The sequence below is a fragment of the Coffea eugenioides genome, chromosome 5, assembly GCF_003713205.1.
Source record: "Coffea eugenioides isolate CCC68of chromosome 5, Ceug_1.0, whole genome shotgun sequence".
Classification (NCBI taxonomy): domain Eukaryota; kingdom Viridiplantae; phylum Streptophyta; class Magnoliopsida; order Gentianales; family Rubiaceae; genus Coffea; species Coffea eugenioides.
In genome coordinates, this window is record NC_040039.1 from 4,817,796 (window position 1) to 4,842,803 (window position 25,008).

The following is a 25,008-nucleotide window of genomic DNA, read 5'->3' on the forward strand; positions in this document are numbered from 1 at the left end:
TGTGCTAATTTCTGTCTCATCTTTTATTATATTACTATTTCTTTTTTATAAACATCACGTTTTAGTTTCTTTTTTTCGTTAAAATTCAATAACTATTAATTGAGCCCAAAGCCCAGATCCAAAGTCCAAAGCCCGAACCCTTGCCCGATACCCCTGTAACAAGTTATCCCCTCCCCTCCTCCCCTGCTCCACTCCGGAGAAACAATCCACCAAATTCAACAGTGTTCCCAGATGCTGATGATTTCAAGAATCAAATGGGTTCTCCAAAATTCCCTTTTCTGCCACCACCACCCCTTCAAAAGCCCATCTTTTCTCCTGAAAACACCAGTAAAAAATCCTCGGTTTTTGGCTGCTAAACCCACAACCTAGTCATCAGCATTGCCAGATACGAAGCTTGAAATCAGAAGCTACTTCTGCTACTGCTTATTCTTCTTCTGGTGAAATTCACGTGATCGTGGGACCCATGTTTGCCGGAAAAACTTCCGCTCTTCTCAGGAGGATTAGACCGAGAGTAGTATATGGAAGGTAAGGTTCCCCTTTCTTTCAATTTTCAATTTCACAGTTGTTTTACTAATTACCATATCTTGATTAGCATCGCTTTTATTCTTAATAATCTTGCACTTTTTACTTAGTTTGTCAAATTCTTAGTGGAAACTGCATGCTCTGACTTATAAACACTTGACAAATTGCTGAAGTAGTACAGCAAAAAGTACTAATGTATGTGGGTTTTGTGCTGTATTATACGTGCTTGGGTAAGAGCCGTATTGATTATTTGCCGTATTAAAACAAAAAAATTTTCTTTTAGGCTGTATAATTTTTACAAATATATGTGGGTTCTGCACGAGGGATGGATACAAGTATATAATTGTTTATATAGCTGAAGTAAATGGTATCAATGTAGGCCACGAGAGTAATTTTTCCAGTGAAGACTGTTTGTCAATTAGTGAACGTTTTTATATATCATAAATAACTAAAGGCTAAAGTTTTGTCTTTTGTAAGACTCTTGGAGGGATTTTCAGACAACAACTTGAGCATATTATGTGATTGTAATTACTGGTATTAATACAACTAGAATGAATAATTTTTTCCAGATCCTGTTCCGCTTCTTTGAAGAAGAACAAGGGAACTAGAGTTGTTCTTGCTGTCAAATTAAATCATCGTTGATGACATTCCCAGTTTTCAGGCTGATGCTAGAAAGATTACCCTTCAGTTGGATGAGACTTTGAAGGATTACTGTTTTCAGGAACGGTAGTGGAGGCTGTTCAGATATTATGCCAGGCAGGGGTTCAAGTAGAATCAGAAATCTTAATCTAGCCCACACTCTTTTTTTCAATAAGTTGCAAATGAAAAGCTTGGTCTCATGGAATTTGATGATTATAGGTTATGTGCAGAAAGGTTTGGAAGAGGTGGGCTTGAGCATGTTCCATAAGCTGAGAAAAAATGGTTTGATACCAGACCATTATACCTTTGGATCAATCTTTAGGGCTCATGCTTCTTTAGCAATCCTGGAACAGGGCAGGCAAGCCCATGCTCAGTGGATCAAGTGCCAAATTTGTGGAAACCTTGTAGTTAATAGTGCTCTCATGGATATGTATTTCAAGTGCAGTAGGCTCTCTGTAGGGGATCTTGTATTTGAGAAGTTTCTAGATAGAAATGTTGTTACCTGGTCTACTTTGATATCTGGATCAACATGGAAGAGTGGTAGAGGTTATAGAATCCTTGCATAGGATGTTAGATGAAGGTTTTAGTCCCAACCATGTTACATTTCTTGCTGTTCTTGCTGCTTGTAACCATGGAGGTTTGGTGAACAGAGGCTGGGAGTACTTTACCTCAATGACTAGAGATTGCAGATTTCAGCCAAAGGGAAATTGATCTGTTAGGGCCTGCTGGTAGGTTAGTGGATGCTTATGAGTTTGTCATGAGTTCACCTTGTAAGGAGCACCCTTTTGTATGGGGTGTTTTACTTGGGGCTTGTAAGATTCATGGAAATATGGACTTGGCAAAGCTTGCAGCGAAGAACTTCTTTGAGTTGGAATCCAAAAGTGCTGGAAAATATGTTGTCTTATCAAATGCTTATGCTTCTTTTGGTTTGTGGGATAATGTAGCCGAGCTTAGGAGTGTGATGAATGAATCTGAGATGAAGAAGGAGCCTGGTCATAGCATGATTGAAATTCAAAGGGAGGCTCACTTTTTCTTTATGGAGCATAACACTCATGAGAAAACTGAGGAGTTATCAGTTAAATGAAGGTCTGACTTGTGTCCTGAAAGATATGGGGTATATTCCTCATGCCAAGTAATTAGTTGACAGGATTAAGTTTGAGCTATGCCATCATATATGCAGCTAATACAGTAGATTGGGTTGCTGCTTTTTAGGAGGGGGGAACTTCTGAAAGCTTTAAATTCTTGGACTCTACTTCATCCTCAGTGTCATGCATACTAATTTTTTTATAATTAGAGAAGAAGATAAACATTTCTATGGTCATTATATTTCCTCTAATGGTTAGGAAAAGACCTATATGTGAAATATGTAGGAAAGATTCAGAAGGGTCTTTGCCATTACATCATATTGAAGACCTTTTGGATATTGATAAATATTCAGATCATATTCAGGTGATGCTGGAAGTTATTCAGGAGTCGAGCTTCACGGTGGATGTTTGAACTTTTTATGCAGAGGTTTATGGATTGAATGTATCAGAGTTAGTAGAAACTGGCACTTGGTAAATCATGTCGCTTGAGATGCCATTTCTTCCATTCGAGTTCTTTATGTGCTTTTTGTGTTCTGAGTGCTTAAGGCTTCTTAGCAAATTAGACAATTTGATCTTATGGAAACTTTTAGTTACCATTTCTATGGTCAATTATTGGGTGAATTCAACATATGTAACTCCAGTTCTAACTGTTTAATCAGTTGAAGACTATTTTCTGGTGTCTTAACATTCTAAAGTTCTAGAATCCTTCTACAACCAATGTATCATACACGGTTTGTTAAACAGATTCTTTATTGCCTGAGATACTGATTTAAGTTGACTGTCTTATTATCTTCAATTTATAGCGCATGCTGGAACAATATGAAGAGAAAATCGACATGTTCTGTTGGCCTTTTGCATAAAGAAATAAGAAAATTCCTTACTCTGCATCTGATTATTGTCCATGTAAGAGAAATTGAAATTAAGCTTCACTTTGAGTAAAAACTTTTAAATTTTGGTTACCTTTAATTTTTTTCCCCTTTCTTGTTGGGGCTTTTTTTTTTTTGGGTTGGGGGGGGCGGTTTTGGTATCTGGTTGGTTCTAGGCCAATTGTCTTTTGGGTGTATTTGTTTTATTCCTTTTGGTATTATGCTGGTAACCTTGGCATCAAGGCTGGCATTGGAGATCTTGTTTTCAATTACCATAATAAATTATATATCCAAGAACCTCCTTTACACAAAACTGTTTCTTGAAATACATTAGAACTTGACACTGATTTAGTTATTTTGACATTGCTATTTTTCCCATTTGAAACTGTACCATCTGGACAGAAAGGATTTTTGGTGGATGTAAACATGACCTCTGTTTATCTCATTCTTATGTAATGAGTATCTGTATGCAGAAGTATTGCAATTATAAAATCAGATAAGGACACTAAGTATGCATTGGATTCAATTGTTACACTTGATGGAGAAAAATTGCCATTCAGACAAAAGCTTGGTAGTGAGGCATATGATAAGGCATGCCCTATTGAAATTGACCTTGTACTTGAGATCTAGTGCTGCATCTTAGTCTGGTATCAATTGCCTGGGCATATGATATTTGGTTTGCATATACTATCTTGCAAGAATGCTAAACAATGACACATTGTTTGTGTCAACCAATATGGATACTGCATATTTTATGATGAATATGGGACTTTTCAGAATTTTGCATTGGACCATTATGACAGTCCTATTTTGCAGTACACCAGTATCCTTAGTGGTTGCTATTACCATGATTACAGCTAAAAGTTATTGGTATAGATGAGGCACAATTTTTTTGAAGACCTTTATGATTTCTGTCTTGAAGCTGCTGACTATGATGGCAAGGCTGTGATTGATGCTGGATTGGATGGTGACTATCTAAGGTACTACTAAATTTTGCATCTGGATCTATCTAGTCATCCCGTATAGTGTTGGTGGATGCTCTCTTTTTCTTATCGATTCAGGCATTATTTAAACATGTTTAAGTTTGTTTTCTGATTGTTGGAAGCTTTCATCCTTTGCATTCTGATGAGTTTCCTCGGTTTTTGGATTCTGAATCTTGATCTTCCATTCGTCCAACACATCATCCATCTCATATGCTATATCTTCAAGCTTTTCGAGCCAAATGCCAACATGTTTCTCCTTCAGCCTTCTTCTCTCTGCATCATGCAAAAGTTTTCAATTGTTTTCAACTTAGAGGAGATATTTCCCACATTTTCTTCAACCCCCATCACCAGGTTAACCTTCTCCCCAAGCTGTTTCACGACAACATCACCCAATTCATCTATTATCTTTGGAACAAACAATTCAGCCATTGCTTTGGTTTTTTTTGGGTACAAGGAGTATTGGAAATCAAATGATGCAAGGATAGAACACAATATGATTTGGAAAGCATATTTTTTTGTATTATTCAGAAGAAACGGATTCCTTACTTAGGAGTTAGGACTACTCCTACCGGATCTCGAGCTTTGGGACTGTTTGGAATGTAAAATATCTTTAACATTTAACCTAAAAGAAAATAACCGTTTGGACTGTATAAGTTTTTTCACCCTTATTTTACCCACATTGGATGCCTTCAGATTGAGCAGCCTTTTGTACAAACAAATTACTACAAAACAAAACGTGCTGATGTGGCAGGCTTTTCTGATGGAAAAGTAAAAGTATCCGTTGGCTGTAGGAGTAAAAGCCATTTACTCCTCAAAATATCCGACAGGCTTCACGTGCAGAGTTTCTTCTAAGCCATTTTTTGCCCAATTTCATCTAGCTCCCACCGGCCAAAGAGCTCCAAGCAGATCCAGATGGGACGATTTCCTGGCCAACAACAACACGCTTGATACAAATTGCTTGCGAGACTGCAGGTGGTGGTGGTTTTCATTCAGCTTGGCAATTGCACCACTCCAGCGGCAATTTGGATTTGCAACACTCCAGCTGTGATTCCGGCAAGCTCTCCGGCAGGTTTGTTCCCGGACAGTATGCAAACTACTTCTTAGCAATTGTCATGGCTGAATCTGAAACAGTGCTTGTGGAATCAACTCTGTAGTTATGTTTAACAGCATAACCTCACAATTAAGGCTAATTTACAGAGACCGAAAAATAATAGTGGGCATTGAGGTTTTTTGGGTTTAGGAAGTAACAAAAATAGTGTGATTAAATTCCCAACGGAATTTTTTGGGTTTATGATACCTAGTTCTTTTTGCTGGTCAATGGAATTTTGAATTCTCCGTGTTTAATTGTTCCTCACTCTGTTAAAAGTCTGAAATTTGAGATAATAATATGTTTTTCTCGGTGAAATGAAATGCCAAAAGCTTCTGTAGAGGTGTTTATAGAATGTTGATACTTAGCTTAGGGTACCGTGAAACTAGTACTCTGTATTGGTAGTGCAAAACTGGTTATGAATGTTCTTTGTTTGAGATTATTTGGACAAAATGGAAAACAAGATTGAGGACTGACGACTGAGGCCGGCAGCAATAAGATCACTGACAAAAAAGTGACAATCAGTGAAGATAGGGATATGGTAAGAATGCTCTGGGGATTATGAAACTGGAGGACCAGATGGGTTTCTTGATTAGTTGTTAAATTTGACATAAACGAGGGATATCTCTTGGGGTTCATGGTTTAGCTTTGGATTATGGTTTGACAACTGTTTTCGTGGCTCTTAATTATGTGGTTTGGTTAGTGATGTGCATTCCAAAGGATATCTGTTTAATTATTTTTTCCTGTATCTCTATAACAACCAAGACCTTTTGCAATACAATAACAAGTGACTACTTTCTGTGATGAACATTTTTACCCCTGTTCAGGGCTTACATTTTATCACCGCTCCCAGTGATGGGCCTGTTCTTAAACTGTTGTAAATGGCATAAAAGACAAACTTATACTATGTAGGATTCTTTACATTTGGTGCCCCTTAAATGCTGATGGAAATTGTGCTACATCAATATTGGCATAACCTCTATACTTTCAAGAAATTGATTGTGATTAATATGCTCTTGTAGATGTTTATCTTACAAAGGTTCCTATCATTAATATTTTGGCCCTTACTGTTAATCTGTACAACAAGATAAATTGCTGAAGAATCGTGACTAATAATTTAGGATTCCAGCTGCTGTCCATACTCTAGTTGTGACGCTGTTAGCTATTCGGTTATGACCGCTGACAAAAGGAAGAAGCCTTCCTGCGATTGTATGTCCTTCTTGCATGTATATATGTATTCTCAAGTAATTTTCTATGCCAATTATTTGAGTCTAACTAGTTATTGTTGGAATTTTGTAGCCTCACCTATTAGCTATACTTCCGATTGCTCCTCCCATTCGTCAACTGCCTCCAACAACTACATCGACTGCCTTTCCACCTACATCGAGGCAAGTGAATTCGTACTGTTCCCTAAAATTTGCCCTGTTTTTCCCCAGCTATTATTTGTCGATTTCATTTTTCCATAGCGCTTTAAAATATTTTTTAATATCTGTTTTGCGCTTACATTTTTTTTTCCTCCCCCACATTTCAGCAAATGGCTTCCAGGATTCAATGGACCGATGCAATGGATGAAGCTTTCCTCATAGCATACGTTAGCTTTAGGGAAAATAACTGGTGGGATAACAAGAAGTCACTTGAGACAAACTACGACATGTTGGCAAGCCATTTGGTGAGTAATGGCATCATGACCGTCACTGGCCAGCAATTGCAGACCAGATTCTATCACATCAAGAAAAAATGGGACTTGTTCTGTAATCTGCGTGGGATATCCTCAAAATCTGAGACCGGGTTTGGGTGGAATGAGGACAGCTACTGCTTCACTGCTGATGAAGAACATTGGCAAAACTTGGTGCAGGTGTGGAATTATAGATGCCTTTACTTCTGTTAATTTACTTGCTTATGATGCTCTTGAATGCTTATAGCTGCAATCAACTACTTCCCATTTCAGGAATTTGCTTAAAAAATGTCTCCTTGGTTTAGAGGATATTCGTGGTGATTTTCAACAGGATTAGTTTGGATTTCTGTTTCGCTGTCTCCTTTAGACAATTAGAATTGCTGCTGAACTTTGGTAGAAAAAGGGGCCAAAACTTTGAACTGGGAACCAAATGTTTACTTGAAATTGGCACTTGTTACTTGACATTCTGCTGCGGACATAAATTTTGAAGGAAGTTTCTACTGTAATTCGTACTCTGATGCAATTTGCTTTTCTGCTTTATCTACTTTTCACAGTTCTGAAACTCATTAGTTGGAATCAGGTCATGGACTAGACGCTATCTTTTAAACCTGGTAACATATAGGAACTGCCGGGTGTCTCCCAATTTTCTCCTTTAGTTGCCTAGAATGGGAAGAGTTGCCCTGCCACATAGAATATGAAGCTGCTGACCTGATGGTTGCCTTGAAGAAACATGATATGGCTTTCATTTTTTCTAACTCGTATTAACTGAAATGCATCTCTATTGGAGTTATATCTATGAATTCCAGTAGTTAAGTAGTATTCCAGTTGTCTTTCTTTCGTGCTGACTTTAGAATTGCTTTAATAATGTTAGACAAATTCCTCGTATGCTGATTTCAAAAAAGAGAACTCTTGCTACTGGTATGATCGGCTCACACCGCTTCTTCTTGGAAGACACGCGACAGGCAGCCGTGCCCAATCTGCAAGCGAGGTAGTACCATCGGAACCGCCTCACCGTGAAAGAGCCAACACTTATGCTAGGAGCCGGAAGGGAAAAGGTAAAGCCTCTAGCTCGATGTCCCCTAATCCGGCGAGCATGGGTGTCCAAGGGGATGAGGGGGACGTGTACTATGTTCCGCCAGTTCCAGGGGCTGTTGGAGGAAAACGGTCAGCCTCAAGCTTGGGGACCAGCGATGAACCGGAGGGGACTAGAGGGTCAAAATTGACAAGGTCATCCACTGGACTTGAGGATGCTATTAGCAAAATTGGAAATTACTCCGAAGTTGTACTTGAGGACAGACAGAGTAGGATGGAGTTCGAGTCCCTATACAGTGCAATCCAATGCCAGGATGTGATCGACACAATGGAGATTCCGGACAACTGGAGGATACATGCTAACTGTCATTATGCCAATAGTGACAGAGAGGGGGAACGAGTTATTTTCCTCAGGGCTTCTGCAGCTGACCGGTATGGCTATATCCTTAAGTTGATGCAGGAGAAAGGCTTGGCTTGAGTTGTAGCTGTTGAAAACAGAGTATATTTGTACTAACTTAATTATGTGTGTTGCTGAGACTTGGAGTTGATTTTTCTTTACTTCTTGTTGGCCTGAAGTTTGTGACTGGTCACAACTTCTCCCGTTGGGGCTAATGAGCTTAATTATGTGTGTTGCTAATGAGCTTTCTCAAACGTGAAGTTAATCCTGAGAAAGAACTAGTTGGGGATTTTAACTGAATGCATTTGTGCCGATCTCCTGGTTCTAAGGTTTCTAAATTACTAAGCATGTGACAAGTTTTACAACGTCGAATAGGGCAATTCCCAGTCGCAAAATTAAGCACAAGCTGCTCACATTAATTAATCTATTTTTTTACCAATTATGGGAACTAATTAAATTTATTCCAAACGTACAAATCAGGTAAAACGGCAAGTGAAAAAGAACCGTCAGGATATTGCCGGTTCCAGTCAGCATATGAAAGCTTCCAGTCATGATATTGTCGGTTCCAGTCATGCTTTTCAAGTTCAGAATGAAGATGGGCCCTATGAAAAATAATAGAAAAGAAGGGAAAAAACAGTGCTATTGCCGGTTCCAGTCATGCTTTTTATTTTCTAGCAGGACTATATATGTGTATGTGTCACCAACAAGCATTACATGTATAAAAACTCATGTGCATGGAAATTTCTTCAACAACACTCCGTTGTCATCTCAAATAATCTGCCTCTGTGGAGTATTTGCCTCTGTTGGAGTAGGAACTGTCAGGACACTCACCGCAGATGACTTTTTTATTCATAGCATAATAAGTATTCATCTCTTTTAACGATCTTCTGGCATAGGTTTTGTCATGTTTCCTTTGGCTTTATTCAGGGACTTGTCATGTCTGCCATACTTCGACCACCTATACTTGATACAAGTTTCATAAAATGGGGAAGTGCATGTGCTCGTATGCTTTCCACAGACTTGGAGTTATTCGATAATTGTGAGCCCAAGTAGTAGCTCACTGGTGCTGGGGCTGTCACCGAACAACTCACGAATCTTAACATGTATCTGATAATTGAAGTTCATCCATACACCCTATAAATAACTCGTAGTACCATCATATGCATTTCAACCCAATTGCTTGCTCTGCACCCACAGAACTAGTTCACGATCAGAAGAGCTCTGACGAATAACCGATCAAGTTGTTTCCTGGTAGTGTGCTCGTTGATTGTCCGAGTAGTAGCTCAATGACGGGATTGGGTGTAGCAATCTGCAAAATACGTGGTGGTTGTCAAGCACATTAGGTAAATTCAAAAGTGAAATGAAATCTTACCCAGACGTATGCTGCCCAGTCACCCTTAATTGCAATTTCTGTGTTTCTTTCTTTCTTGTATGGAAAACTTTTATACTCTATGCGTTATACAAATTTGAACGTCAAAAATTGAATTGAAATAGTCAATTTGAATATGTATCATGCAAAATCCAAATAATCCCTATGATATAAAAGCCATCGACTGCATAAATTTTTTTTTTACTTTTTGGTCCTTGGTGCAAACAAATCTCTTTATGCCATTTTTAGTACGAAACGAGGATGAAAACTTTGATGTCATCATTAATGTGCTGAGTTTTTAAGTAAATGGCATTTTATGTGCTGGTTATCAATTTTGTATATACATATATATATATATATTTGTATGTATATATATATATATATACAAACACGTATATAAATAAGTTTATGGAATTAGATATATACACATGCAAACACACTTATAAAAATATATACAGATATATACTCAATTATCATGGCATGGAACAACCGCCGGGGTGTTAGGGGACGCAATTCAGATCGCATGAGACAAGATGAGGAAGATGAGGCCTTACTACTTATGAGTGCCTCGTTAATGTTAATGCATCCGTCTCTTGCACACATAAGGAACAATCAACCAATTCCGCAACATGATGGCTCAATCACCAATAGACAATGGGTGGAGCGATTACTGAACGGTCATCATAGACGATCAATAGACAACATGCGTATCACAGTTGATAATTTTCTGCAACTTTTAGATCTCCTTGTGAAGCGCCAGTACGTTCCACACAACTACCAACAGCGTGTGCCCATATAGGAGGCGCTAGCTATGACCTTAATGTTGGTGAGCCACAAGCATACGTATCGTGTGTTGGGGAGTATTTTTTATCGATCCATTGAGACGATTAACCGAAATATAAAAAAGGTGCTCCGAGCCCCGTGTCTATTTGCAGCTGAAATAATACGATTGGGTGACCAGACTACAGTTTATCCACGAATTGCAAACTCAACAAATTTTTATCCGTGGTTCAAGGTAATGTATACAGAAGCGTTTTTATCATAGGGGTTGCTGTTGTTTTGTTATTACAAACTAAATGACTAATATGCGTTTTTCATGAATATTAGAATGCCGTAGGAGCAATGGATGGCACCCACATCTCAGCTTGTCCTTTGACAGGCGAGCAAATGGCATATACAAATTGGCACGGGTTTCAATCACAGAATGTTATGGCAATGTGTGACCATGACATGCGCTTCATCTATGTGTATGCTGGATGGGAGAGAAGTGCACATGATGCGCAAGTATTGGAGTCAGCATTAGCATATCCGTCCGATTTTCCACTGCCGCAACCTGGTAATTAATCGTCAGGATTTTCCAAGTTAATAAATGAAATGCTTTAAATGCTAAACTCCCGTCACTTGGCATGTTTGATTAACTTATTTTCACTTTTTCAATTAGGCAACTACTACTTAGTTGATGCGGCATATAGGAATGTTCCTGGCTTCATGCCCCCGTATAAAAACGTGGGCCCCAAATCACCGGCAAAGAGCTTGTTCAATACTCGGCATTCACAGCTTCGAAATATCATTGAGCATACGTTCGGTGTGCTAAAGAAAAGATTCAAATTTTTAAAGGGTCCGATAGATAATTTCTACATGAGCACTCAAATAACTATAGTCATTGCTTGTTGTGCGCTACACAACTTTTTAAGGATGCACCAGCCAGAAGATGACCATTTTCAACGGTTTGAAGTAGAGGATGTGCATTTAAATGAAGAGCCGCCGTTCGCATTGAACGTATCTCCTGCAGAGCTTGCGGAATGGAAAGCTAAGCGAGACTACATAGCGACTCAAATGTACGCAGCACGGGGGCGACGACGCCGCTAGGTGTTTTTTGAATTCATCGATAAATAATTGTTAGTAACAGTACAATTGATGGATGGAGTGTACTTAAAATGGCCTCTTCCTCCAAGCTAATAAATTAATGTGTACGGTATTTGTATTAAGTGTGAATCGGTTTATATTTTAAGTCGCAAAAGTCAAAATTTTCAAAGTCAAAGTCAACTGATTAAATTCAATAATGAGCACCTGTCCAAACGCTAGTTTACACGATTTACTTACTATCTAAACGTCTATTTCATATTTACGCAATCTTACAAAGTAACCTTAAAAAAATCCCAAATAATCTATTGTCCAAACGAACCCTAATTTACAGCTTTTGACGACATACTTTGCATCTTTTATTGTAGTCCACGACAATTTTAGACGGTGCAGAGGTAAAAGGGTCTATTCCATGAAAAGTGTTTTTTCACTTATTTTCTCACATTTCAATTGGCCAACATGATAGACCCCAAACGTTTCTTGCATTAACTATTTAAAGTTTAAGGAATATTTGGTAAGTAGGTTTTATACTGACGAATAAGTTTCAAATTCAATAATTAGATTTTGTAATAAACTATTTTTTTAATAGGGAATTAATGTTCACTTACCTATTTGTCTCGTATTTTTAGTTAAAAATAAGAAAGTTAAAAACAATACTAGAAGAAATGGAGAGAGTGGGAAGAAAATAGAAGAAGAAGGAAGGTAAAATGAAAAATAAATGTAAATCCCATAGTAACTTTAATAGTTTCGCCATCCAATGTAGTTATAGATAATAGCGTGAAAAACAAAGCCTGGTGGTGCCAACTTATTAGGTGGTGGATGGGGCCTTACTAATTTCTATTCCAAACAAATTTGTCTTTGTGTATAAATAACTTGGAATTGCGGTATAAATAAATTATAATATGTGTAAAAAAACCTTGAAATAATCATTTTATCTTGAGATGGAGAGAAATAGAACTTGTCACTACTCGAATTTCTATTAGGTGTACCACCTATATAAGTAGTGGCTAGAGTGAAAATTATTTTTCGGTGATTGGGTCATAGCTAATAACAAATTCTTTTTAATTTTATAGCTACACTTTAAATTTATGTTATTCACTTAGCATGTAACATTAGGGAAATTTCATTAAGACTCTATTTTTTATTATTTGCACTCTCACAATTTGTTGTATCATATAGTCTAATTAATGAAAACTATATAATTAAAATGAGAAATAGCATTTCCCTCAATTTATATTTAATAAACATATACCCCACGTTATACTTGGCAGTTTTTAGAAATAATGCATTCAATATTAAAACACTCTCGACTAGTCTGCTTGCTGCCTGTTTGGTGCAAAATACCGTTTACATAAATTCAGCGGAGTCAATCAATTTAACCGCCAACTGGTTAAATGGGTTTTAATGAACTAGCCGGTTTAATGAACCGATTGCAATTCTGACCAAATTCTTTACTCTCAATTAAATGCAAGATCGAGTGTGAATATTTTAACTACGCAAATACAATAAAGGTATCTGTTTAACCTCTGCATTAATCAGCAGGAAAAAAATATAATAAATAATCAGAGTGGTATTTTCATTGTTTATATAATTTTTTTTTTAAAAAAAAACTATTTAAGTTGAACTAGTTATGTAGCTCAGTTGGCTAGGTGGTCAGTCACCCTCAAAGTACTTCTTTCGCTAACGTCGTGAGTTTAAATCCCAGCCTTGGCAAGTACATTGTATTCTTATCATAAAAAGAATTTTTAACTTTGAATTAAAAATTAGGGAGAATGACCTGTTTCATCCCTTACATTTCACAAAAAATATTCTTTTCGTCCCTCACTTTTAAAATGAAGCAATTCCATCCCTGACATTTAAAAATTAAAACTATTATATCCTTGAACCCAATTTTCAATCTGAATCAAACCACCTACCAACCTGATTACAAATGTTGGAGGTATAATTGGTAGATCACTTGGTTAACTCAATTTAAATATAACTCAACTTGAATTCCTACATTGTCATTGTATACACTGATGGTTTTATGTACCTACCATATCATTTCAATTTAAATTTAAACACCAAATTTTGTCAGATTGAAAATTAGGTTCAGAGATGTAATAGTTTTAAATTTTAAATGTCAGGGATGAAATTGCTTCATTTTAAAAGTGAGGGACGAAAAAAATATTTTTGTGAAATGTGAGGGATGAAATGGGTCATTTTCCCTAAAAATTATGTTCCCATATTTGTGTGATTATTCATCATGAAGAGACATTGTATTGAATAACTGAACTTCTTAACAAAAAATTTAGTTGAAGAAATAAATTTAATCAATAAACATTATCCAACCATACAAAGAATTATTACATGCACCAATATGTCGATTGTAAAATTTAATAAACTTTCTTGCCTTATATGGTCAAAAAAAAATTCAAATAAAGAGATAATTTGCTAGAAGAGAGAATTTTTTTTAAAAACAATTAATTTTATGAGAGAAAAATGACTATGACATTTGATTTGATTGATTAGTTGGCAGAGAAGATTCAAATAGTATTTGATTCATAAATTTTCTTAAATTGGCTATTCCAAATAAAAGAAATTATTTTGATTGAAAATGATGCCACTTTTGTCGATTAACTGTGCCACGTAATAAAGGAAATGAATTGACTTAAAAACTGGCTTTGGCATATAGAACATATGCAATTTGTCTCTCCCAATTAAGGACAGTTACCAGATGAGCTTGAGGTCCCTAAATCAACTCTCAAGCCATCGTCTCTTTCGCCTTCGTCCTGATAGGATATGAATAGAGGTGGCAAAATGGGCGGGATGGGCGGGATTTGCTTGGGTTTGTGATGGAACCGAGTCATATGGGTTTGGGCCCAACCTTACCCATATGTGTTTTGGGACTAACTTGGGCGGGATCACTTTGGGATGGGTTTAGATTGATCCCGCCCAATACCCAAATCTATTTTCTACATATTTTTTTTCCTTTAATTCATTTTTATTTTTTTATATAATTTTAATATTTTTGATTTATTAAATTTTTTTTAGTTTTATTAAATAAACATGCAAGTGCTTTATACTCAGGATTCCCATAAAAAATTGGATTAACAAATAAAGGAAAAAATAGATATACAGTCATATTCCAACATATATCAAGATGACCAAGGTACTTAAGGTGTTGAATATTTATCCTCATCATTGTCCAAAGATGACAGGTCTAAATTGACTGAAATGTTGAAAATTCTTGTGGATAATGACTAGGAAAACTACTAGATTATATTCTCTAGTATGACTATAAAAATTGTTAAAGATAATTTTTTAATCTAAGACTCCGTTTGGATTGGCTATTTTTTCAAAAAATAAGTTTTTCAAATACAATGTTACAGTAATATACAATAACTCAAAAAACATCCCATCCATATTAGTATATCAAATATTTCAAAAAAATTTTATAGTAAAAAATTTTCATATACACTGCTATAATAAAATATTTCAAAAATACCCCCCAAAAAATAGCTAAACCAAACAGAGCCCTTGTTATTTGAGCCCAATGGGTACCCAAGTATTTCCCAAGTATTCCCATCAATTAATGGGTACAATTGGGATTTGTCCCATTTTAAACCCAATATCAAAATCCAATACCCATCCCGTCCAAAGTCCCCATGGGCATGGGTAACCCATTGGGACTTGGGACAAATTGCCACCTCTAGATATGAAGTCTCTCTTAAGATAAAAACAGAAAACAAAAAAAAAAAACACGAAATGTAGATGATTTAGAGTAGTACATTTAATCAATTATAATGGACATGGGATTGTACTTTCTCGTAGCCTTCTTTATTCTACCCTTTTCCTTTTAGGATTTTTTTTCTTTGCGGGTTACTCATTAAACATTCCATGCGGAAAATGACATAAAATTGTTGGCCTGTTATCCTTTTGTTTTATTTGCTTGTGTCATGGTTTATCCAGACTGGAGGTGTGTGTAAGAGATAACATAAAAGGCAATTTAGATTCCTTTAACGGTAGTGAGTGAGTTCTAGTTTAAGATTTTAATTCTTGTTGTCACAATTACTTTCCAACATTCTTGCATATGTTTAGAAGAATTGGGATTAACTTAGTGGGAAGTGGTTAATCAGTGCCTTGTGGATACAAGTCAAAAAGTCTTATTAAATATTTAATAATCATTTTTCCTTTTTATTTTGCTTTTGTTCTTTTTCTTTCAAAAAAGATCAAGTGTGGGATTTTACCTATTTCTAAAGCAAAGCATCATACGAATTAAATTGAATTTCATTGTCATATTAGGTTCAATGTTTTTCCTTACAAAACGTAAGTTATATCAATGTAGTAAACCTTTACAATATGTGGACAAAGGTCGAAAAGACTATATAAAGCATGCACCGAAGCATAAAGGAACATAATGAATCTATTTCTCATCATGACATATGCCTAAAGTATAAGAAATAAAATGATATAAATCCATACTATATTTTTTTTATTATATCATATTAATTTTATTTCAGAATGAAGATTTGTTTATACGTACAACGATGAAGTGCAACTTAGTTTGCATAGGATCCACGAATATTTGTTAAATTACATTATCAGTTTACTCCTCATGTCCACCCCAAATGCCAATCACTGCATGCTATGATTGAGAAGCTGAAGCAGCAACCCTTTACCTTCAATCATTCTTTAATTCACTTTTGAATTGTTTATTCAAAAAGATGGATTATCACTTTAAGATGGGTCCTTGACTCCGCCTACGACAAAGGCTTCTTTGAATTCGTTGTAAACTTGTAATAGGATTAGGGTGTGCAAGGAAAAGACAGCCACTAAAACGGCATTTTGGTCCTTAGTGTTTCACATGGAAAATAGACTAGTCTTTGAATTCAGAAAGGAAGAGTTGCTTTTTTGGTGCTCAATAATTAGGATGCCGGTTAAAATGATTTTTTTTTATTTCACGCAAAAAATAAAAATTTAGCCCCTAGTATTTAGAAAATTAATCACTATGGTCCTTGAAATTCGATGACCATATTACTATATTAACTAATGCTAGGATAGATAAAGGAAAGCGGAGACATTAATGCAGGATTTGGAGGCAATTATAAGCATCCCGATATCATGGTCCATAAAAAAAAATTCCAAACTTAAGTAAATCACTAAATAGATAATATTAATATTATCTAATTAATATTAAAACAAATTTCTAATATATTAACCATGCGGCATAAAAAAAATCCAAACTTAAGTAAATCACTAAATAGATGAACTATAATTCAATTAATGTAAATAATATTGGAAACATGAATTTCTTTCAGACTGGTGCCTATACATCACATTATTGTTTTTTCTATTGTCAAATAATGGATTTCCACAACAACATTAAAATTTTAAACGTTATTATAATGCACGAAATTAGGCCATTAGTTACCACCTCTAAAAGTCTATTCAATAAAAAATATTACAAGGAAATTTATTTTCCATACGGTGAAAATTGCAAAATATTTAGTTGGGTAAAATACTAAAGAGCCCATTGTGATTAAGTGAATGTTCATTTTAGTTTTGTCGAAATTATAAGGGAGCGACATTGGATGATTTTCCAGAAAAGGGGATTATATTTGTTTTTTGCAAAACAAAATGATCATTTTGGTCCACTGCCCAAAACCATACCACAAAGAGAGAATTTGGACTTCAAAAATAAAGAAAAAGAATTGGGACATCATGAACCCCTGAATGGTAAAGTTTTAACGTACATGACAATGAAATATATTTTGTTTGAAATAGCCTTCCTATCATTATATTCCCGTAAAACTCAACTTCTTTTCCTTTTCTTTTTTCCATTTTTGGGTTTCGACCCATAGAATTTTATTTCACGCAAAAAAAAAATTAGCACCTAGTATTTAGAAAATTAATCACTATGGTCCTTGAAATTCTATGACCATATTACTATATCAACTAATGCTAGGATGGATAAAGGAGAGCGGAGACATTAATGCAGGATTTGGAGGCAATTATAAGCATCCCAATGTCACGGTGCATAAAAAAAATCCAAACTTAAGTAAATCACTAAATAGTTAATATTAATATTATCTAATTAATATTAAAACAAAATTCTAATATATTAACCATGGGGCATAAAAAAATCCAAACTTAAGTAAATCACTAAATAGATGAGCTATAATTCATTATTGTAAATAATATTAGAAACATGAATTTCTTTCAGAATGGTGCCTAAACATCACATTGTTTTTTCTATTGTAAAATAATGGATTTCCGCAACAACATTAAAATTTTAAATGTTATTATAATGCACGAAATTAGGCAATTTTTTAGCACCTCTAAAAAGCTACTCAACGATCACCTTTAAATAAAAAATATTATAAGGGAATTTATTTTACCATAAATGGTGAAAATTGCAAAATATTTAGTTGGGTACAATAGTAAAAAGCCCATTGTGATTAAGTGAATGTTCAATTTAATTTTGTTGAAATTATAAGGGAGCGACATTGGATCATTTTCCAGTAAACGGGATTAAATTTGTTTTTGGAAAAACAAAAGGACCATGTTGGTCCACTGCCCAAAACCATACCACAAAGAGAGAATTTGGACTTCAAATACAAAGAAAAAGAATTGGGACATCATGGACCCCTGAATGGTAAAGGTTTAACGTACAAAACAAATGAAATATATTTTGTTTGAAATAGCCTTCCTATCATTATATGTCAGTAGAACTCAACTTCTTTTCCTTTTCTTTTTTCCCTTTTTGGGTTTCAACCCATAGAAGAATCTTAAAAATTTTCCAGTTTATTGTTGTTTTGGCAAAAAGAATTGGCTTAAGCTTTCGTTCTGATGCATTTTATGGAAGGATTTGAAAGTAGTCTGAAATTTTTTTTTTGTTGCAGTAGTCTGAAACATTCAATTTTATTTTAAATTTCACATAAAATTGTTACAATTGAAGTAAGTTGAAGGATTTACGATGTTTCTTCTTTCTCTTTTGTAAAGGAATGGATCTTTGGCAAAGTTAGTTGAAAGGTCAAATGTCAGCAATGTTAGAGCCCACAACTGAGCAACTGTCAGGCTCGAGCTCCTGAGCAAGGTCGGTCGGTAGTAGATTTGGGAAAAAGATTTGGGGAAGAAGAGAGAATTGAGGGAAAGGAGGGAAGAGACGAGAGGGATTAACCGAGAAGAGAGAGAAAGTAATTCTGGTATTAAGATTCTGATCATCAAAACAGCAATTGGAAGGAATCTTATACAATTCTGTTGTCTGTTGCAACTAACTCTAACTAACTGACTTAGTCTAACTACGTCGTTTAAGACGTTATGCAATACAATCACCAAACGCACATCACTCCTCATCAAACGACATCCCATAAGCGTTGGGGCCTGACATTCCCTCCCTGATAAGAAATGAGCTTGTCCTCAAGCTGAAAAATCAGGGAACTGTTTGTCAATGAACGTCTTGTCCTCCCACGATGCTTCAGTTTCTGGCAAATGATTCCATTTGACCAAATACTGAATGATGGGTTGGGAGTTTCGTAGGACAACCCTCCTCTTGACTACCCTCTCCGGCTGTAAAATACACTGGTCAGAAGCATCAAGCTCAGGCAGGGTAGGTTCAGTGCCCAGGCCTGCCCCAACCTTCCTCTTCAACAGAGAAATGTGGAAAACTGGGTGTATTCTGGCCTTCTCCGGGAGTTGCAACTTGTAAGCTGCTGCACCAATCTTCTCAATAACCTGGAAGGGCCCATAGTACTTAGGAGACAATTTTAAACTCTTCCTGATGGCCACTGTCTGCTGTCGATAAGGCTGCAGTTTCAGGAAGACCCATTCACCTACTTGAAAGGACCTCTCTGTCCTATTTTGATCAGCAAAATGTTTCATTCGATTCTGAGCCTTGGCCAGATTATCTTTGATGTTGGCCAAAACCTGGAGTCTCTCCTGTACCAGACCAACAGCTGCTGGAACAACACTATCATGGAAGGGTCCTAAAGGCAGATGCAATGGTTTGTATCCATATAAAGCTTCAAAAGGGGTCAGCTGCAGACTTGTGTGAAAATTAGTGTTATACCACAACTCAGCGGCAGACAACCAAGTACTCCAGTGGGATGGATGTTCACTACACATACACCTCAGGTAGCTTTCAAGACACTGATTGACCCTTTCACTCTGACCATCAGTTTGAGGATGGTAAGATGAACTATAATGCAATCCAACCCCCAAAGCACGGAACAGCTCCTGCCAGAATTTGCTAATGAAGACCTTGTCCCTGTCAGAGGTGAGGGACTCGGGTAGACCATGCAACTTATACACCTGGTCAAGAAACAACTGAGCTACCTGGTGTGCTGCATAAGGATGGGACAACTTCATGAAGTGACTGTACTTAGTGAAGCGATCCACCACTACTAGAATGGTATCATACCCATGAGATAGGGGCAGCTGCTCGATAAAATCCGTAGTCAAATGTGTCCATGCCTGTTGAGGAACTGGAAGTGGTTGCAGTAGGCCTGGATAAGGGACATTTTCATGCTTATTCCTCTGACAAGTATCACAAGCCTGAACAAACTGCACAACATCCCTTTTTATGCCTGGCCAGTAGAATATAGATTGTATCCTTTGTAGACAGGCTCTTTGACCAGAGTGACCCCCAACAGCTGAGTCGTGTAGAGCCTTGATCAAAGTGTGCCTAATTTCATTAGCTGCTCCTACATACAGTTTTCCCTTGAATTTGAGCAATCCTTTCTCCAGTTGGTACCCTGAACAAGCATTGGGATCTAACAACAATTGAGACATGATATCCAAAGCTACCATATCACCATCATAACTCTCAACTAGCTCCTTCACCCACATTGGTTGCACAGCTGAGAGTACACAGAGGTGTTTGCCTTTGTCTGGCTCCCCGTTTCCTCCCTCCAGCCTCCTTCTAGAAAGGGCATCAGCTACCCCATTTTCAGTCCCTTTTTTGTACTGAATCTCGTAGTCCAGGCCAAGTAACTTGGTAAGCCACTTGTGCTGTAAAGGATGGGTAAGTCTCTGCTCCAACAGATACTTAAGAGCCTGATGATCAGTCTTGATGATGAAATGGTGCCCCACAAGGTAATGCTTCCATTTAGTCACTGCTAACACTAAGGCCAACAACTCCTTCTCATAAACAGACATCCCTAAGTTCTGAGGAGAGAGGGCTTTGCTAATGAAAGCTATGGGATGCCCCTGCTGCATTAACACTGCCCCAATGCCCATACCACAAGCATCAGTTTCTATCACAAAAGGAAGCTCAAAATTTGGCATTTTGAGAACTGGTGCAGTAGTCATGGGCCTTTTGAGATCTTCAAATGCTAACTGAGCATTGTGATTCCATACGAAACCTTCCTTCTTCAGCAACTGAGTTAATGGTTTGCAGATGATCCCATAACCCTTAATGAACCTTCTATAGTATCCAGTTAACCCCAAGAATCCTCGCAAGTCCTTAACTGTGCCAGGGGTGGGCCATGACTGGATACATTCCACCTTACTCATGTCCATACTCACTCCATTCTCAGAAATGATGTGTCCCAGATACTCCACTGAAGTCTGAGCAAAAGAGCATTTAGACTTTTTGCAATACAGCTGGTTGTCAGCCAAGATACTCAACACAATCTTCAAATGCTGTGTGTGTGCCTCCAGTGTAGGACTATAAACTAGAATGTCATCAAAGAAAACCAATACAAACTTCCTCATGTAAGGTTGAAATATTCTGTTCATCAGAGATTGGAAGGTAGCTGGTGCATTAGTGAGGCCAAATGGCATCACCAGAAATTCAAAATGGCCATGGTGTGTCTGGAAAGCAGTCTTATGTATGTCTGCTGTCTTGACTCTCAGTTGATGATATCCAGCTCTGAGGTCTAGTTTAGACATGTACTTAATCCCATGTAGTTCATTCAACAGTTCATCAATGTTTGGGATAGGGAACCTGTCCTTGACAGTAAGTTCATTCAGCTTCCTATAATCCACACATAGCCTCCAAGTATTGTCTTTTTTCTTAACCAACAGCACAGGAGAAGCAAAAGGACTACAACTGTGCTTGACAATCCCATTTGTAAGCATTTCAGCAACCTGTTTTTCAATCTCAGATTTATGTGCGTGGGGGTATCTGTAAGGCTTAAGTTTAAATGGCTCTGCTCCTGGCTTCAAGGTAATCTGATGATCTAGTTCTCTCTCAGGAGGCAGTCCTTGAGGGGTTTCAAACACCTGAGAGTACTGCTGCAGCACTGAAGCCACTTGTTCTGGGATACCCTCCTCTTGAACTCCCGGGGGGTCCATCTGTAGGAAGGCACAGCTCCTTTGCTTTTCTTGTATAAATGTTCTAAGATCTTTACCCCTTACTAGTTCCATCACTGGTTGGTTAATGTAGCCTTGGAGATGTAGTAAGTCACCCCTGCTGCTAAGAGCAATACTGAGGGCATGGAAATCAAAAGTAATGGGACTGTATTGACACATCCAGTCAACTCCTAAGATGATATCCCAGTTCCCTAACTCCATTATCTTCAGATCGAATTGAAATTGATAATCCTGTATTAACCATCTAACACCTGGACAAACTGTGCCACTAGTGATGTCTGTGCCATCTGCCAAAGTTACAGTAAAAGGTCTGACTGTTTGGTAAGAGAGTTGAAGAGATTTAGCCAACTGATAGTGTATGAAGTTGTCAGAACTACCAGTGTCTACCAGGATCTTGACAGGTATTCCCCCTAAGTTGCCTAGTAGCAAAATAGTTTTCCTCTGTATTGCTGCTGCTAGAGCATTCAGTGACACTTCAGCCATTTCTCCTACCCTCCCAGTGAGCTCATCCTGTTCTCCTTCAGCATCTTCGAATTCAGCTTCATCCTCTTCCTCTATACCTACACAGTTCAATCCCCCAGATTTACATTGGTGACCAATCCCAAATTTATCCCCACATCTATAACATAGGCCATGCTTACGCCTATACTGCATTTCCTCAGCCGAAATCCTGCTCATTTCCCTGGATCTAGTGTCAACTTTCCTGTTAGCAGGATCGATAGCAGGAAGTTTATAGGAGCTGGAATTGTTTTGGCTATTACTGGTGTTCCTAAACATCCCATACTTAGGTTCAACCGCAGTCCTTCCTGAGGTCCTAGGCTGCTTGGACATGGTCTCTAGTGAGCATTCCTGCAACTCAGCAACCTCAAACGCTTTGGACAGAGTCTGTGGTTTGAACATTTTGACCATTGGTTTGATCTCATCCTTTAAACCACTAATGAAACTGGATATAAAATAACCTTCGTCCAGCCTAGGATTCCTGATCAACATGAGCGTTTTCAATTCCTCAAACTTCTCCTCATACTCTTCTACTGTCCCCTTTTGTTGTAATTTGTTGAATTCCTCAACCACATCACGAGACCACTTCCCTGCAAATCTTTCACACAACAGCTCGCAAAATTCATACCAGGTCAACCTAGGTTTTTCTAGTCTAACCCCCTGGAACCAATTGTCAGCTCTCCCTTCTAAGAACATTTCTACCATATCTACCCTTTGATTTTCAGGTATCTGATAATTCAAAAAAGTATTTATGACATTTCCTCAACCATTCTCTAGGATTACCAGATGCGAACATAGGCATTTCAAGTCTTGGCAAGTTGGGAGTAAAAATCTTAGCTCTAACCTCCGGCTGAGCTCCCTGCACCTCTGTGGACGTCATGAGCTTAAAATGCGGTGGAGGTGTTGGTAGGAGTGGTTTTGATGAGCCGGCCTCGGTCTCCGGCATACCTTTTTCTTTCATCATCACCTTCAGTAGCGCATTGAATTTCATCTCCATCTTACTGAACCTCTGATCCAGGTTGCCTACCATCGCCTCTACCTTTGCGTTGTTTTGTCCAAGCTCCTCCTGAAATTTCTGCTGCAAGCTATTCTGGCAGGAGGTCTGAGCTGCGGCCATGGTCTCCATTACCTCTTGAAGTCGAGTTTCTTGTTTCTTGAGCTGTTCTTCCAGGGAACGATACCTGGTGTTTTCAGCCATGAGTGGTGCCACAAGCAGCCAAGGATCGGCTGCTCTGATACCAATTGTCAGGCTCGAGCTCCTGAGCAAGGTCGGTCGGTAGTAGATTTGGGGAAGAAGAGAGAATTGAGGGAAAGGAGGGAAGAGACGAGAGGGATTAACCGAGAATAGAGAGAAAGTAATTCTGGTATTAAGATTCTGATCATCAAAACAGCAATTGGAAGGAATCTTATACAATTCTGTTGTCTGTTGCAACTAACTCTAACTAACTGACTTAGTCTAACTACGTCGCTTAAGACGTTATGCAATACAATCACCAAACGCACATCACTCCTCATCAAACGACATCCCATAAGCGTTGGGGCCTGACAGCAACTTCATCATCAACTTGTGCTTGATTGCGGAGACAAAATTTGTCAAAGTAGGAGAGTGGAGTCGATTAAAGCTAGATTGAAAGCACCTTTAGCCCGTAATTTTAGGATCCTGCACAAGATTAATTTATAGATTGCACCAACTAAAACATGTAAACCATTCTGCATTCCAATAGAATTATTCTTTCGAATACATTGCACCAAACTATATGTTATCACTTGCTCCACTTCAATTTAGGATTCTGTATATCATATGATTTTTCATAAGAGATTGCATGTAACTCATAACTGCCGGATTTTTTTTTGATAAGGGAATCCACTGCAATCACTATCCGAGAATGCGCACTGAATAAATTTCGTCTCGTACAATAGCTCCCCAAGCACATGAAGGAATAAGACGCATTAGATAAATTCTGTGCGATGAGCGAATGTCTCGGAAGAGACTCGAACCTGAGTTGGCAAGAAAATATGACATCAACGCCACCAACTCAAGTTGGCAAGAAGATATAACATCAATGCTACCATTTTGACCAACTCAAGCAATTGTTGAAACATTCTTTATAGTACTAATAAAAAAGACAATGTAGATTAATTTATATTTTGAATCCTACTACAACTAAAATTTTCTTTTTCTTTTCTTTCATTTTTGGAAATCACTTGCTGTTAACATCTTTTTCTTATGCTGGGACAAAGTATGAAAACAACAAATTTCCAAGTGGATACATATCGGAAAGACAAAAGGGAAAACAGTCAAATAGTAGTGTCACTTGATTCCATAACCTTTACACGTTTCCACCTCAATATAGTAAATTACTTTGTGAGTGCGTTTGGAATTAGATGTCTACCATCTTTTTGCGCTTTCCAATCTCTCTTCGGAACTGGCTTTCCTATAATGGCCTTAATTTCCACCACTCACTATATTGATGGCAACGCGACTTAGACAGCCAATGTAACTTTAATTATATCCCCCAAAAAGAAAATTCAATAAGAGTATAGGACCATAAATTTAAAGATCTCAAAAAAAAAAAGAAAAGAAATTAACTAAAAAAATACTAAATCTTTCCAAGACTCTTCCAACTTTTCGTCCTTTCCTTTCGTCCTATATGGGATGGATCTCACAATGTTAGTTATTAACTTAACTTCAACTT

The 25,008-nt window shown here is 37.3% G+C and overlaps 2 protein-coding genes and 1 pseudogene across 5 annotated transcripts; all 3 read left to right on the top strand.

Moving 5' to 3' along the window:
- The first annotated feature begins 200 nt into the window (after positions 1–200).
- On the top strand, positions 201–2,940 carry LOC113770410 (annotated as a pseudogene).
- Positions 2,941–3,739: 799 nt separating this feature from the next.
- On the top strand, positions 3,740–8,600 carry LOC113770409. 4 transcript variants are annotated; one of them, XM_027314850.1, is made up of 6 exons: positions 3,740–4,092; positions 4,847–5,164; positions 6,304–6,391; positions 6,482–6,570; positions 6,714–7,037; positions 7,729–8,600. In XM_027314850.1, the coding sequence occupies exons 3-6, from the start codon at positions 6,355–6,357 to the stop codon at positions 8,365–8,367; spliced, it is 1,089 nt and encodes a 362-aa protein (XP_027170651.1). In that variant the 5' UTR covers positions 3,740–4,092; positions 4,847–5,164; positions 6,304–6,354; the 3' UTR covers positions 8,368–8,600. The 4 variants fall into 4 exon arrangements, with proteins under 4 accessions (XP_027170651.1, XP_027170652.1, XP_027170653.1 ...); XM_027314851.1 differs by having other exon boundaries at positions 6,312–6,391; XM_027314852.1 differs by having other exon boundaries at positions 4,974–5,164.
- A 1,530-nt stretch (positions 8,601–10,130) lies between these two features.
- Positions 10,131–11,524, top strand: LOC113771051. The gene is made up of 4 exons (XM_027315679.1): positions 10,131–10,440; positions 10,591–10,670; positions 10,763–10,991; positions 11,097–11,524. Exons 1-4 carry the CDS (start codon positions 10,131–10,133, stop codon positions 11,522–11,524), a joined length of 1,047 nt encoding a protein of 348 aa, XP_027171480.1.
- Positions 11,525–25,008: the final 13,484 nt, after the last annotated feature.